At 39.8% G+C, this 17,566-nt stretch overlaps 1 protein-coding gene across 1 annotated transcript in view; it reads left to right on the top strand.

The window, feature by feature from the left end:
• The window catches only part of ARHGAP15 (Rho GTPase activating protein 15), a 690,583-nt gene extending 677,617 nt beyond the window's left edge, over positions 1-12,966 (top strand). Inside the window, exon 15 of the mRNA XM_077273018.1 lies at positions 12,763-12,966. Coding sequence (XP_077129133.1) covers positions 12,763-12,934 — 172 coding nt within the window. The 3' untranslated portion in view covers positions 12,935-12,966. The remainder of the gene's footprint in view (positions 1-12,762) is intronic.
• Positions 12,967-17,566: the final 4,600 nt, after the last annotated feature.

Raw genomic sequence — 17,566 nt, 5'->3', positions numbered from 1 at the left:
GTAAACTAGAAGCTTGGGCTGATAAATGGCAAATGAGCTTTAATGGGGATAAATGTAAGGTCATGCACTTGGGTAGAAGTAATAAGATGTATAACTATGTGCTTAATTCTAAAACTCTGGGCAAAACCGTCAATGAAAAAGACCTGGGTGTATGGGTGGATGACAAACTCATATTCAGTGGCCAGTGTCAGGCAGCTGCTACAAAGGCAAATAAAATAATGGGATGTATTAAAAGAGGCATAGATGCACATGAGGAGAACATAATTTTACCTCTATACAAGTCACTAGTTTGACCACACTTAGAATACTGTGCACAGTTCTGGTCTCCGGTGTATAAGAAAGACATAGCTGAACTGGAGCGGGTGCAGAGAAGAGCGACCAAGGTTATTAGAGGACTGGGGGGTCTGCAATACCAAGATAGGTTATTACACTTGGGGCTATTTAGTTTGGAAAAACGAAGACTAAGGGGTGATCTTATTTTAATGTATAAATATATGAGGGGACAGTACAAAGACCTTTCTGATGATCTTTTTAATCATAGACCGGTGACAGGGACAAGGGGGCATCCTCTACGTCTGGAGGAAAGAAGGTTTAAGCATAATAACAGACGCGGATTCTTTACTGTAAGAGCAGTGAGACTATGGAACTCTCTGCCGTATGATGTTGTAATGAGTGACTCATTGCTTCAATTTAAGAGGGGACTGGATACCTTTCTGGAAAAGTATAATGTTACAGGGTATATACACTAGATTCCTTGATAAGGCGTTGATCCAGGGAACTAGTCTGATTGCCGTATGTGGAGTCGGGAAGGAATTTTTTTCCCCATGGTGGAGTTACTCTTTGCCCCATGGTTTTTTTTGCCTTCCTCTGGATCAACATGTTAGGGCATGTTAGGCTATGGGTTGAACTAGATGGACTTAAAGTCTTCCTTCAACCTGAATAACTATGTAAGTATTTCAATGTAGCAAGTGGTGCCAGCTCACAGGTTGTTGTAACAAACCACCAATATAAATAGAAGGTTCAAAAATGTAGGAAGTACTCCAAAAGTTGTGTCATGCAAAAAACAAAAATGCGAAAGCTTTTGGGCACATGTGAAAAAGGCAACAGTGCAAAGCCTCCAAAGTTATCAGCAAGAACCTCTTAAAAATGGAAAACACCAAAAATTTGGGACAACTCTCCAAAGTCAGATGATGAAAACTTTTAATTAGGCATCAAGCTTGAGAAAGGCTTTGCCATTTTGTCCTGAAATGTCGTCCCTAGTTTTTGGACTAATCTATATATCTGTAAAATTTTATTTAGGATTATTATTAGAAGTAAATACATTAGATAGAATGGTCATAAAAAAATCATGATCGTTAAAGGTTATAGAAATATTAGATAATTTTATTATACTTACTAACTTATCATGATTATTGGCCATATTATATCTCTAGATTCTGATTTCATAGAGAAGAACACAGAGCTTTTTTCTTCTTTTGTCATGCTCCATTAAATGCCATATTGTAGAACTATTGTGCATTTCTGTACTTTGGCCTCTCTAAATGACAAGATAGGCTCCTGGATTCAAAGTGATAGTTTAATATTAATACATTTATATATATTTTATTAAAACTGGAAATAAATTCATTAAAACATTAAGGAAAAAGATTAAAATGGAAGGTTGTTATTATAAAATGTGATCAAATGTTTGAGGATTTTATGTTAGATCGCATTTTATATTATTAACAGGAGCTTCCCAACCTTTCATTTTAATCTTTTTCCTTAATGTTTTAATGAATTTATTTTTACTTTTAATAAAATATATATAAATATATTAATCTATATTATAAGAATTATATGTTACATATGCATAACACCCACATGCTTCTGGATTAAGTGTTTGAACTCTAGTCGGTCATGTGCCCGGTTTGGCGCGTTTTTCAAAAAATGACTGCTTATAAGATGAACTTATCCTAACCGCTATCCTTTTTGGTTTTTGTCCTGATGATGAGGTCATGTAGAACCTTGAAACATGTCAACTTTTTAAAACCTATAATATTAAACTTTTTGGATTTTACTTCTGCCTTGAAATACACATCCGGCTTGCACTTCTATTTTTCGTGTTCTATTTTTCGGTGTTCTTCTTTCACATCAGTGCCACGTTGGATACAAGTTGACTTGGTAAGAAACGTTTGATGTGATTTAGTAAAACTTAGTTTATTGTGGAGATTGCCAGCTACTGTAGAGAGGCTTAAAGAAAACTGTCCGGTTCTCCAAGGCCCTCAAACTGGCACCAGTGTAAGAACAAGCACTATTTCTGTGTTTTAATTATGTGTGTGTTGTGAGAAAACTGTGCAGCCGTGAGCGGCAAAACAGTTTGGTTTCACCAATCATTATATGCAAGGATTAATCCGATGGGGCTTCTATTTTCCAGAATTAGTCTCATCCTTAAATGCAGTAATCACACCCACTCAGAGTGATTGACACCTTTTTCACTGTCCCCCATCACAGTTTCAGTGCCGGAGGTCTTTAGGAGGTGCACAACGTCGGGCATTGAAGCTTTGACGGGGGAATTGAAGATGTCAGTCACACCGAGAATAGTTGTTGTGGTTTCTCCTGATGAAGAAGTTAGTCCAACTACGAAACACTTTGAGAATAAACCACATTGCTTCCTACTTCATGTCCTCTGGATCATTATTGAAAATTCTCCTCTGCAGAGCAGATCACCACTTCTATCTTGGAAACAAACGCTAACACAGCAGGACTCCCATCCAGATGGTGCTGTAGCAGCTGTTTCTTGATTCTTTTCCTCAGTTGTCTGTTTCACAACCCTAAAATCTGAGCAGTTACATGTTCCTTCACTTGTACTTGCCTACCGGATATGACCCTATTGTGCTTTTTGTCTCCCCTTATCCATTCGCACCTAGAGGGCATGGTTACAGCACCCAAGGCTCAGACTTGCCCATGAGAAATAGATGCCCCTCCAGATTAGTCCTGGTTAATTTGTATATTATAAGCTGTGAAACAAAAGTGTTTCTGACACTAATAGCTGCAGAGTTTTATCACAATACAAATGTATATGATTCTGTATGATACTGGTGGCAATTTATGAACCTTGAGATACTTGACAAATTCCCACCAGCAATGCTCCCTGGAAAAAAAGTGTTTGCCCTATTGGAATTTTGACTGCCCCATGGGGATGGCACCTTCCCCATGAGGTTTGGGGCTTTCTCTGGGTCAACATGTTAGAAGGAAGGTTGAACTTAAATCTACCTTCAAGGTCAAAAACTATGAAATTTGCTCTCATTCAGAAGGAACAAAACAATGTCTAGTGCCACCTGTAGAGCCCGCATCATAGGCTTCCTACCCATCTTGCCAATACCATTTCTAGAGTGAAAATGGGCAAGAACCCAGAAACTGCTATCTACAGGTGGTTGTCTCTATCTACAAGAGGAGACTCTGGTCTCCTTATATTCTTAGTTGTGTTGCAAGACATTGGCTTATTGGCTAGCTACCTCCAATAAGTGGCACTAGAGAAATACTTTTTCTTCTGAAAGACACTTAATTTGCAAATCTTTTTTTTTTCCTCTGCATCAGAGAGAGATCATATGACCTGAGGCATGGCAAGTGAGCTTCCCCATAATGCCCTCCTGATTGGCTCGGACATATCAAAGCCTGTATAAAAGCATAGGCAAGAAATGCAGTGGCCATTTTTTGGTGAATCAAGATAGTGAAAGAACGTCACAGCATAGCCATGAAGATAAGGAGAAAAAGTCATAAAACACTGACTAAACTGTACAAATGACGTGTGACAGTGCAGCGGTGAAGAAGATGTGTCAGAGAGGAATTCAAGAGTGTAATTCATATTACAGAGAAATTGAAGGATCTGGAGTATTTTTGTATCAACACAAATTTGAACATATAAAGATTCGCTCATCTCTAATGAACACATTATCCTGCTACGGCTAGAGAATGTTGTAAAAATGGAAAGTGCTTTCTGATACTTTGGGTCTGTGTTGTAGACAGTTTGCCGTATGACAAGTGAATGCCACATAAGTTCAACTTCTTTCTCTGCTAAAATCCTTCAAGAAAGGAACGTTCAATTCTGGAGAAAAAGAAGAGAATTACGGTTTCATTCCCGGCTGCGAATGCCAGAGGCACTTAGGAGGGTGAAGGATATCTATCATGAAACGTCCAGCGCCGTGGCCCTCTGCCAATTTATTTACTGACCTTCAACACAACAGACATAAACCTGACCCTGTAAGATGGAGCCTAAGGGGAAATGGCACTGAACACCGATTCCTATATCCTGTTGTTCTGCGGTCTAAATTACGGGCTAATTAATTACCACTGGCATCTTTGGCATTGCCTGTCAAATTGGATTAAGTGTATCTCTTCACTGTTCACACACACACACACAAAAAAAACCTTCATTTTTTTTTTCACCAGTCCTCATGCAGATCAATGGCGTCTCCGAGAGCAGGTAGCTTTTAAATAAAGAAAACAAGACTCGCAATTGTCACCGGTGATTTATGGACTTTCATTAGCTGCTCACCACCTGCAACTTCTGGCCTCTATCTGGAATCAATTAGTCAATTTAATATCATTTATTTTACAAATTTCTTCTTGTCTCGTAAAGACTCGTCTGAATCATGAATCAGACGACGATTGGGCTAGAATATATTTTTAATGTGTCGGAGGAACTTTAGAAAAAGGAAATATTTCCCCTAGAATGAAGATCATTGCTTTATAGAGATCATTGCTTACAGGCAATGCTTCCTGGGGGAAAGTATGCAAATAAGCTCTCCTTCTGAAAAAGGAGGAAACTGTCTCCCTAATGCCACCTATAGACAACTACTCTGTCCAATTCATTAAAGGGGTTTTCCATGGAAAAAATGCAGCAGCTTTAATTGGTAAGGTATAGAGTTGCTCAAAAAGATTTGCAGGGGCCTTGTCAATAGTAAGTGGCTGCTAAACCAGAGCCCTGTGAACCTTCTCTTACCTGCCGGCATTGCCCAATGTCTCATCTAATTAGTATACCCCATGATATCATTACAATGCAGAGCCAACCTACTCATGAACTCATGAGGGCCTACTAATCTAAAGAGGCACATGGGATACCAAAGTGGTCACTGGACCAGTCTTTTTTTTTTGAGCCAACTCATCTGTAACAAATCAAGTTCACTAAAACCATACTAATATTTTTAGGATTCAATTGGTCCAAATCCAGAAAAATGCCAGCCTGTCTTCCTTTGAGGGTTGAGAAGGGGTAAAAATAATAAACATAATATACATTATTCCCACTTGTCCTAGACACTCAATTGTGTTTACAGTACCTCAGCCACTAGTGTAGGTCATCGGTCCTTCGCAGTGATCTTTGGTTCTTCCATTGCTCCATTCCGGGACTGAGGTCAGTGATTGCACTCACACTGTCATAATGGGGGGTACTAAATGTCATTGAAGGCAATGATAAGCATTGCCCTTTCTTGTGAACTCATGAGGCCGATTACCAAAGACCGGTGAACCAATGAGAAAAGACCAATGCGGAGTACTGGTGAGCTATCGTAGTGAAGGAGCAGGAATACGGAAAAGTGAGGTCTTAAGACAGGTGAGGATAATGTATTTTACTACTTCTTTACCCCTTCTTTCCCTTCTGTTTATTATACTTTGGGAAGTGTAGAGATTTCAGAACATAATAAATGTCTTTTTTCAAACTATTTTCTATTGAATTTTTCAAAATTGACTTGGCCTGAGTGCTCAATCCACTGGTGGTCGCCTCGATCCCAGGTCCCTGCCTCTACACTTCCATTCTTTAATCAGGGGTCTGGCCTAGCAAATAAAAGAAACCAGTCAGCAGTGAATTTCACACACACACGGTCCCGTGCCGACGCAGGGAATGCTGTCTTGGGTTGGACACAGACCCAGGACTAGACAACCTACCGGTGGTTCGGAGCAGAAGGTTCATGCAGACAAAATGCTCCACAATTGTTATTACATGTAGAATCCAAGGTATTTACAAGAAGTCTCTATTAATAGGACTTTATAAAGAGGTTGTAGTTGTCAGCGATGATTCTGCAGCACTGGCTTCATTGTGCTTTCATCCAGATACGACCATTAAGGGACGGATCAGGCTCCGCTCAGTGCGTTAGCCCACTTGGCTTCAGCACTTTGGCTTCATCTATCACACTTTGTCTCATTCCGTTTCGCACACTTATCATTTTGTCATGACAGAGCTCAATTGTCTTTTGACTTTAATGATATCAGTCAGTTTTGGACGCCATCGCGTTGTTCCTATCTGGCTCCACGAGAATAGTTCACACATGTACAGCGGACGAGCTCCACAATATGACAATGTCTGTTTTTTTCCCATTTGTGCTTAAATCAAAATGATATCAAGCATTCGGTTTGGAATGAATTGCACGCTCGTCTCTTCTCTCCGCTGCCGTGGATAATTTTATTGTATGCGCTGACATTTTACGTTGACATTGGATGTGACCTCAATGTATGTTTTATTCCAAAAGGAAGAATTCACAGGACTGACACATCATATAACCATAATGCTTTCAGAAGTATCAGAACTTGTAGTGAAAGTAGCGGCAATGTCAATCGATGGAAAAGTAGACTTACAGCTCAGGACAGATTATTAGCACCATGAAGTCACGCTCACATTCCTTGCAGGCTTTGGGGGCAAATTTTGCAAGGAAAATTATGGTCCAGTACATGCTAGCAGGTTAACAAAACCACATAAACATGTAATGGGAACAAGTCTGCAAAGAATTTAGAGCATGTAACTAATGCAAAGTGTGAAAGCTGCCAGGCTTAACTGCGGGCTCAAAATGTGCAATTAAAAAAACTCAACTGTATGGTAATGAGGTCAGCCCAAATTGTCTGCAGCCATTTCTTTATTGGGTGATTTCTTTAAATGTGTGACGGTATCCTTTATTCATACTTGACAACCCTCCTGGAACATATAGGAAGAAAAAAAGGGGAACATTTTTTAGTTACCAAATATCATGATGAGCACCGTCAAAACCTTGCAAAAAGCATTGGTCCGGAAGCTTTCTTGGGCGTAACAATAAATTGCTTCACCAACAGGCAGAGTTCCAGAGTCCAAACTGGTTTGGAGGAGCTGTGGAAAGGGGAATTGACCAGAAAAAAAGGACAAGGCTCTAGGTAAAAAGTTTTTGCTCCCCACATAATGTGCAAGTAGCATAGTCTTCCCAGAAAGGCATTCACAAGAGTTGTCAACTATGCCTTTAATAACTTTATTAGTTTGACTTGGTTCTTGTTTTTCTTAATAGTTTTTCGTTCTCTTGATGCAGTGTGTATTTAACCAGGGTTGCTGCAAATATCAAAGTGTCCCTGGTCATCAGAAAACAGAGTTTCCTACCTCCCAATCAGGAGGAAAAGAACCCCAGGTGCAATGTAGAACTAGGCAAAGCATGGCACTCATGCAGGGGCAACATGGTGGTGCAGGGAGAAGCAACCAAGAGGCGGTGATATAAGTGGTGATATAAATTGGTAAGACCATGAAGTGGGAGTAGCAAGTCTCAGATTGTGTGTACAGTACCCCATCTACCCACCACAAGAGGTGCCAAAGACAAGTGAGGGTCTGATGCCCTGAGAACAAGCATCAGAGAGGACTTCGAGCTACAGGCAGACACTGTTATTTGAGACTGAAAGGATTTCAATCTTGTAAAAAGTCAGAACGTAGACCTCCTGTGGAAAGTGTAAGGTCCAGTGAGATATGGACAATCCTCATAATTGTTTACTTAATGTGTAAAAGGCATATGGGGACCTTTAAGTTTGGTTCACACTTGCATTATGGCTTCTTTGATAATGAAGCCATGACAATTGGAATCTATGCTTTCTTCAAATAAGGCAATTAGTGCAGATGGACAGCTGTCAATCACCTCTGCCTTCCCCTGAGGGATATGATGGACCTGCACAATCACTCATGTACAGGGTGGGCCATTTATATGGATACACCTGGGTGGGCCATTTATAAAGTTGCATCCAAAATGGCCGGCTTCAAAATGGCTGTCATGGTCAACACCCAACTTGAAAAGTTTTCCCCCTCCATATACTAATGTGACACAAACAGGAGGTTGATATCACCAACCATTTCCATTTTATTTAGGTGTATCCATATACAAGGCCCACCCAGGTGTATCCATATAAGTGGCCCACCCTGTACTTGCATGGTGGATACCCTTTCCGCCAGGCATATGCATGTGATTTTTATAGGAAATCATTCATATTACCCTGTGTTTCGTTTCCTGTTTCCGATTTGTGTGAGATTTCTGATCATCCAACAATACTGTACTAGAATTTCCAGACTATCTGATGCCGGATGAAAAGAATATCACTGATCATGAAATGAATCCTTAGGGTGAAAAGTAAGCAGAATAAGTCAATTTCCTCAACCATTAAACAGCTGAATAGAAATTGGCCGGCGCTGAGTGTTTTGTTGTTACATAACAATAACAGCTCTTATTAGAAACATGGAATAAACCACAACTCCAGCTATGCTACCTCCTCTGCGTGCAGTCGCTGTGCTCGTATTGTTTTCATGCTTTAGAGAATTTGGCTTCTCGAAAAGTTGTCTCACCCCACATCTTCTAAGATACCGATCACTGAGATCAGCAACGTGTCACTTATTAAATATCCCAACGACACGTGATTCACGTAGATCCTATTTTACTTAGAAGCTGAAAAGTCAAGAGGAAAAACCACTTAGAGGTAGCGGGCACAGCGTTATCACCATCTGCAATTTATCTGTACCTATTGTAGATATTTATACAGTTTGTGTTTTGTCCCGGGTAGGGTTGAGCGAAACGGATCGGACATTTTCAAAAGTCGCCGACTTTCAGCAAAGTCGGGTTTCATGAAACCCGACCCGATCCCACTGTGGGATCGGCCATGCGGTCGGCGATCTTCGCGCCAAAGTCGCGTTTCATATGACGCTTTCCCCGCCATTTTTTCAGCCAATGAAGGAGTGTGGGCAGCGTGATGACATAGGTTCCGGCTTGCTTTGTGCGGCGTCACAGGGGGTAAAACCGCCATCTTAACGTTTGGGATATAGCGATTTGCACAGTGAAACACAAACTTTGCAGGGACGGAGGAGAGAGAGAGAGAAAAAAATATATATATCCCCATTGACCTGCATTGGGTTTCGTGTTTCGGTTGGCCCCCGACTTTTCAGAATAGTCGGCCGATTTCACACGATCCGACTTTCGAGACAGTCGGGTTTCACGAGACCCGACTCGATCCTAAAAAAGCAGTCGCTCAACCCTAGTCCCGGGTATCACGTCCTCTGTTTTCTTCCACTGGGTCTGCTGCCTTCTGCTATGCACTGTGTCGGGTTTTGAAGGTTGTCCATAGTGGATCAGTGACATCATCTCTCTAGACCTATCTAAGGCCCACCTCTGTCTTGGGATTGAGACTCTAAACTTCTGCTCCACTTTCTGTGCATACTGTGCTTCAGTTTGCTTCCATCCCTTCACCCGTCCTACTGCTCCTAAGATTCCTGTGTGTGCCATGTCCTCAATTATCACATGCCTTCCTGCTTGCTGCATTAATGCCCGGGGTCCATGTGCCCACCCAGACCTGATTCTTACAGGATCCACCTCACAAGATGAACCTAAACAGTTTGGTTCTTCTTCCAAAAACATCTCCACTTACTGGAGAAATCATGGATAGATGGGCTTATTACTGTGTAGAGATGTGTAAATTACATGAAAGAAATAAATAAAAATGGATTCAGCAGGGTGTAACTTGTAGTCTCTGGGCACCTAATGCAAAATCTGTAACAGGTGCTTCCTCACAAACCATCAGCCATTTATATTATTGGTATCTTCTTTGGACGCAGTCAAATACCAGGGCCCTGATGTAATTAATTCCTCCCTATCTCCACTTTCTGTAACCACGCCCATGAGGAACTCACAGGAAGCTTGTTATATGGAAGTTATAGTTAGAAAATGTCTTATTTCTTAATAATTCCCCTGAGGAACTCGCAAAAAAGCTAAAGATAATGTTCCATAATAAAATTTACTGATTTCCATAAATAAATGATAACTTCAGGCCAATCACAGGATTCAGGCATCCCACAAAGGAAGTACTAATGTCCATATAATAGCCAACATTCATCTCTAGGTCTTATATTAATATCATAGAGGTAATAAATCTGTGGAAAATAGCGATTAATTATGGAATGACATGCAATTAATGAAATATATAATTGAACACACTTAAAAAAAATATATTAATTAATAAGAAATGTGTATGTATTTGTAATTGTTAATAGAAACACAGTTATTCTGAATCTATTCCACAGTATGTAGAGAACAATTTCTAGATCTCTATTACATCATGTATCTTTTGATGTGTAATATAATCTAGACTTAAAAGATTATTATTTATGACCTATTTTTGGGAGTGGAATTATTTATGACTCTCTTTCTTATTAAATTTCATTTCTAATTAAGTGGAAGTAATCTCATTACTAAGAAATGTACCATATGTATATATGATTCTGCAAATCCATTAATGGGATTCAGCCACGATGTGTGTACAGTATCATAGGCTGATAAAACTTGTCTTAAAGGGCACTGTCAATCAAATACTCCCACCTGGAAACGGCCATTTATTGCCTAAACAGGTGAGCAGTTAAAAAAAAAAAGAGGTTCTCCTTGGTATAAGGTCTAGTGATGAGCAAGTGTGCTTGTTACTCGGGTTTTCCGAGCATGCTCGGGGGTTCTCTGAGTATTTTGGGCATGCTCGTAGACTTTGTGTCCCCGCAGCTGCTAGACAGCCTGAACACATGCAGGGGTTACCTGTTTGTTAGAGAATCCTCACATGTATTCAGGCTGTCTAGCAGCTGCAAATCATGTAGCTGTGGGGCCTCAAACATAATCTACGAGCACGCCCAAGATACTCGTAAAACACCCATCATGCTCAGAAAACCCATGAAATGAGCACATTCGCTCAATACTAAGGTCCCATAAGCAGATCACAAAGACCTTCAGCGATCAGCTGTAGTTTTTGAATTAGCATAAAGTTTCCCTGCATCGCCATAAAAGGATAGGATGAAAAATTACCGTACATGGTACTCACTCAAATCAATGGGTTGCCTGGGTACTGCAGGACAGGATGTCCAGGGCACGAGGTACTCTGTCATTTCTGTAAATGTCTGTAAAGCCCTGTGGAATTAATGGCACTATATAAGTGAGTAAAATAAGTTTTAAAAAAATAAAATATGGACTAGGCATGAGGATCTTATACAGAATGATTAAAATAAAATACTAACGGATATATTTTTGGGGGCCCCTGCCTAATATATGTTAAAAGATTGCTGAATATATTTATAAATATATTTATCTCCCTTGCTTCGGCTGTGGGCAGATGACCGTATATTGTCTCATCCAAGAGAATCGGGTCGATTATGCAAATCAAACTCTGATCACTGTGTTATCCGATTTTTCTCAAATGAGGAGAAGATGGAGAAAAAAATGTCTCCATCTTTTCCATTGTGTCAGTCCATGGAAATCAGACTGCACTCAGATGTCATCCGCTGGTTTCCAAGGACGCATCGACTTGCATGGTCAAGTGCGATTCGAATATTGGATCAAACTTGGGCATGCAGCAATTTTGTTTTTTTCAACGGACCTGCTCTGTCCAAGGAAAAAATCGGACATGTGCAAGGCCTCATAAAATAACATGGGGATGGGTGCTATTTGTCAGAACGAAGGATAGCACTAGTGTGATTATTACAGTCATCCGCACGAACCCTTATATAGCGCCATCATATTTCACAGCGCTTTACAGACATCATCATCGCTGTCCCCATTGGGGCTCAAAACCTAAATTCTCTATCAGTATGTCTTTGGAGTGTGGGAGGAAACTGTAGAACCCAGAGAAAACTCGAGGAGAACATACAAACTGCTTGTAGATGATTTCCTTGGTGGGATTTGAACCTAGAAGCACAGCACAGCAACAGTGCTAACCACTGAGCCACCGGGCTGTCCAACAAAACCAATGGTTGGACAGACAGACTGATTATAAGATAGGTGGATGATACAGTCTGATATTGCTTTGCCCGATATGGATGGAATGATTGGTTTCCATTTGGATTTATTGGTAGAAGTTTGGCTTATGCCTTGGATGATTTGCATCTCCGGAATTATGTCTTATGTTACTTTGATTTCCCATTTTGGTTAGAAGATAGGCGGACGGATGGATTTGGATAGATAGATAATAGATATGTACTTATTACAAATCAGTCTGTCGTCTTTAAAAATCTGTTTCATTTTAAAAGAAATTGGCTCCTTTTCCTGCACAAGAAAAAACATCATCTTTGGCTAAAATTAACTATGCAGCCAGTAATGTGGCCTAGAATGGAATAATTATTAGCTACTTTTATATCCCATGAAACAATGTTTTATTTCAGGAAAGTAATAAGAATCTTCTGATTGTGGTTATTTTGATTGAGTCGTCGTAGAAAATACCGAAAGCAAGTGATTTCATCTTTTTTTTTTATTTCAAACGGGAAAACGATTAGAAATTAGATTTTTCCCGGCCAACATATCTAAGTGGCCTGTATTTAATTCTCCGCTTCAGAGAGATGCGAGACTACAATGCGCTTAGGAAACAGTACCGCTAATTACTTGTTCTTTAGGTAACAACTTTTTATTCCCATGGGGACCTAAATTTGTCAACATTAGCAATTTAACCCCCGAAGATGTGAAGGAATGTAAACCAATATGTCCTTGTGTTATTTTACAGGATTGTCGACAACGCCTCCGTGAACCTGATGTCAACACAGAGCTTGGGGATTGTTTTTGGACCGACCCTCCTGAGACCTGAAAGTGATTCGGGGAATATGGCAATCTGCATGGTTTATCAAAATCAAATAGTAGAGCTCATGATATTGGAATGCAAAGCTTTTTTCTGTTAAATTTAGTCAATATTTATGCAAAAAGTTCAGTGCCTTGCAAAAGTATTCTTCTCCCTGGAACTTTTCAACCTTTTCCCACATATCATGCTTCAAACATAAAGATACCAAATGTAAATTTTTGGTGAAGAATCAACAACAAGTGGAACACAGTTGTGAAGTTGAACGAAATTTATTGGTTATTTTAAATTTTTGTGGAAATTAAAAAACTGAAAAGTGGGGCGTGCAATATTATTCGGCCCCTTTATTTTCAGCGCAGCAAACTCCCTCCAGAAGTTCATTGTGGATCTCTGAATAATCCAATGTTGTCCTAAATGCCTAATGATGATAAATATAATCCACCTGTGTGTAATCAAGTCTCCGTATAAATGCACCTGCTCTGTGATAGTCTCAGGGTTCTGTTTGAAGCACAGAGAGCATCATGAAGACCAAGGAACACAACAGGCAGGTCCGTGATACTGTGGTGGAGAAGTTTAAAGTCGGATTTGGATTCAAAATGATTTCCAAAACTTTAAAAATCCCAAGGAGCACTGTGCAAGCGATCATATTGAAATGGAAGGAGTATCATACCACTGCAAATCCACCAAGACCCGGCCGTCCCTCTAAACTTTCATCTCAAACAAGGAGAAGACTGATCAGAGATGCAGCCAAGAGGCCCATGATCACTCTGGATGAACTGCAGAGATCTACAGCTGAGGTGGGACAGTCTGTCCATAGGACAACAGTCAGTCGTACACTGCACAAATCTGGCCTTTATGGAAGAGTGGCAAGAAGAAAGACATTTCTCAAAGATATCCATAAAAAGTGTTGTTTAAAGTTTGCAACAAGCCACCTAAGAGACAGACCAAACATAAGGAAGAAGGTGCTCTGGTCAGATGAAACCAAAATCAAACTTTTTGGCAACAATGCCAAATGATATGTTTGGTGTAAAGGCAACACAGCTCATCACCCTGAACACACCATCCCCGCTGTCAAACATGGTGGTGGCAGCATCATGGTTTAGGCCTGCTTTTCTTCAGCAGGGACATGGATGATGGCTAAATTTGATGGGAAGATGGATGGAGCCAAATACAGGACCATTCTTGAAGAAAACCTGTTGGAGTCTGCAAAAGACCTGAGACTGGGACGGAGATTTGTCTTCCAACAAGACAATGATCCCAAACATAAAGCAAAATCTACAATGGAATGGTTCACAAATAAACGTATCCAGGTGTTAGAATGGCCAAGTCAGAGTCCAGACCTCAATCCAATCGAGAATCTGAGGAAAGAGCTGAAAACTGCTGTTCACAAATGATCTCCATCAAACACGATTGTCTCTCGATGTACAAAACAGATAGAGAGACATACCCCAAGTGACTTGCAGCTGTAATTGCAGCAAAAGGTGGCACAACAAAGTATTAAGTTAAAGGGGCCAAATAATTTTGCATGCCCCACTTTTCAGTTTTTTAATTTCCACAAAAATTTTAAATAACCAATAAATTTCGTTCAACTTCACAATTGTGTTCCACTTGTTGTTGATTCTTCACCCAAAATTTACATTTGGTATCTTTATGTTTTAAGCATGATATGTGGGAAAAGGTTGAAAAGTTCCAGGGGGCCAAATACTTTCACAAGGCACTGTAGATCACGGTCTATCAAATCCAAAATCTAGATTACACACAGCATTTGTGTAGCCTCCAAATTAGTCCGAGATATTTTGGGTTTTCATAGGCAAAGGATATGTGTGCAATTGCTACCTGTACAATCCCTAAATCTACTTGAAGGGGTTATCCCACCAACATTTATCATCCATCGAAGACATGCTCATTATATGATTGGTAAAGATCCAACCACTGGAAACCCAGCAGATCTCAAAATCAGGAGTCCCGCGTCCCTCGTGTGAGTGCTCATCCTTGACCACCGCTATCTTCACAGTTTACACCAAGGACATTGGACCCCTAATCTCCTGATCAATGGGATTCCCATCAATCAGTCTCCCACCGTTCATGTATTTCTCACTTATCCTTATCCATGGGAAATGTTGATGAGATAACTCTTTTAATAAACCAAAGAGATGTCTTCTCCACCCAGAGGACCATTGGTGACCTTAAAATTATTCCGATGAGCCATCATATTTAGTTCCCTGCAATGCTTTATACTCAGCAAAGCTGTAAGGTAGATCATCGATTATCTTGTAGGGATCGCCACAGTAAGGTCCTACACACTATGTCAACCAACTGATTCCTTAAGCATCAGCTTGTACCAAAGATAATATACCAGTATATATATATTATGTACCCTTAGCCATAGAAATAATTTGCTGCCTTAAAGGGAACCTGTCACCCCGTTTTTTCCGTATGAGATAAAAATACTGTTAAATAGGGCCTGAGCTGTGCATTACAACAGTGTATTTTGTGGACCCCGATTCCCCACCTATGTTGCCGAAATACGTTACCAAAGTAGCCGTTTTCGCCTGTCAATCAGGCTGGTCTGGTCAAAAGGGCATGGTGTCTTCCCCCAGATCTTGCTTAGTTTTCCGTTGGTGGCGTAGTGGTGTGCGCATGCCCAAGGTCCCAAATCCACGTCACAGGGGAGTGAAAAGAGCGCGATGTGCTGTATTCCATTGGTGATCGGTGGGCGCGGCCATCTTCCTTTGGCCGCGCGTGCGCAGAAGCGGCGCTCTGCTGGCCGCGGCTTCAGGAAAATGGCCGCGGGATGCAGCGCGTGCGCAGATGGAGATCGCGGCGGCCATTTTCCTGAAGCAGAGTTCGCATCTCAGGTGCCCTTTAAGAAGAATATGTAATCAAAAAATGACCTACTGTTCAAATCAAGTTTTTTTATATTTAAAAGAAAATGTATAATTCATGTTGTGTACAAAAGATTTTTCAGCGGTTTCATTATCATCAAAGACAGGGTTACAATGACAGATAACATTCCTACATTCAGTACATAACACAGGATCCACCAATCACAAAAGGTGATGGCACAGATCACCTCTTCTCCCTGTCCAATGCTATTTGCACAAGGCAGCAAGTAACGCTTAGGAGAGTAGATCTCTAAAATCTTCCTGTATGACGTTTTCATCTCTGAGGTTACGCTTTTCAATCAATGTCCACTTTTTATAATTTTGTTACTTCTAGGTCCAACTTACCGCGTTGATTAATACATCTCCAAATCCTCAGCACAGACAATGGAGAGATTTATTACTGGTGTAAAAAGTTTTTGTGGGTGAAAAATTAAGTCACGTATTCTTGGCGCCTTCCATATTTTTTATTAAATTTGCAACTTTTTATTGCTTCTCAATACCTGTTATGGTCGATCGGTTGCAGACTTGTGATACAATTTTTTCCATGAAGTTCAACAGAGAAGTTAAAGTTGCTACAAAACTTTTTTTGTTTCTGATGGTGTCCGAGAACGGCAGCAAAATCCACAAATCCTGAAAATTAATTTTAAGTTAAAAATAATAATAATAGTAATAATAATGAACCGCTTATTCGTTCATGACTCATTTTCCTGTGTCTCTGACTATCTGGATCCGAAATTAATTTGCACGTAATGTTTTTAATTTACAAAACTATTATATTGTAAAAAGTAGACATTGATTTTACGATTTGGGTAGTGTAGGTAAATCCATGTCTTTCAGGGGAGGTGCACACAGTTTTTGTTTTTGCACAGAGATACAATTTTAAGCCTTTTGCGGAGTTGTACATGTCTGTGTGTTTTCGACATGAATGTAAAGACGATATACAAACACAGAAATGGTGGAAATGGGTATGAAATGTTTTTGAGTTTTTTACAGCATTGTTTTCCTGGGACCTTTAATATGACCGTCATGTATTTCCTATAGTATGTGAACATCTGGAATCATGTTATATTATTATGTATCAGTTTTATTGCATTTGTTTTATATCGGTTATAAATAAAGAATATGTTTGAAACTTTTTGGAAGTTCAAAAATAAAATCACAAAGGGGTCCCAATTTATTATTGCATTTGCATCTGTCTTTTATTTAATTTTTAGTGTCGTAAACAGTAAGTTTAAAATTTTCTTTCATGAATCAATAGTCCACATGAAATTAAGCAACTTTGTAATGTATCTTATCGGAGAAATCTGCTTATTTCTCCTCCTGGACAGATCGTTCATCTCTTAATTCATTGGTAAAATCTTTATTCATTGAAGACATATTTCCAATACTGCGACAGGAGATGACAATTGGTGCTTATAAAATTCAATGGAGAGGGAGGAGGTAGAGGCGGAGACAGACATTCTGCTGCAAGTTCTCCTGAAACAACAGTTATATTCACTGAAGAATTCAGAGAATGAGCGATCGGTCCAGGAGGATAAAGAAGCAGATTTCTCTGATAAGATACATCACAAAGTTTCCTATTTTCATGCATACTATTGATTTATGAAAGAAACAATTAAAACAGCTCTTACTTTTTTAACCTGTTTTAATTAAGTCTGATTTTTAGCTTTTTTTAAGTCTACTTTATGTGTTCAGTTCTCGTGTTTTTTTTTATGTTCCCATTATGGGATTGATTTCTGTTTTCCATATGTGTGCAGCCGATTCATAAATTGCAACTTTTAAAACAGTCATTACATTTTCTTCAAAAATTTTCTCCAGTCCCTTCCTGTTTTTTGTTTTTGTTTTTGTTT

This window comes from Ranitomeya variabilis, chromosome 7, assembly GCF_051348905.1.
Source record: "Ranitomeya variabilis isolate aRanVar5 chromosome 7, aRanVar5.hap1, whole genome shotgun sequence".
NCBI classification, from domain to species: Eukaryota; Metazoa; Chordata; class Amphibia; order Anura; family Dendrobatidae; genus Ranitomeya; species Ranitomeya variabilis.
This window is presented reverse-complemented; position numbering and strand designations above follow the sequence as displayed.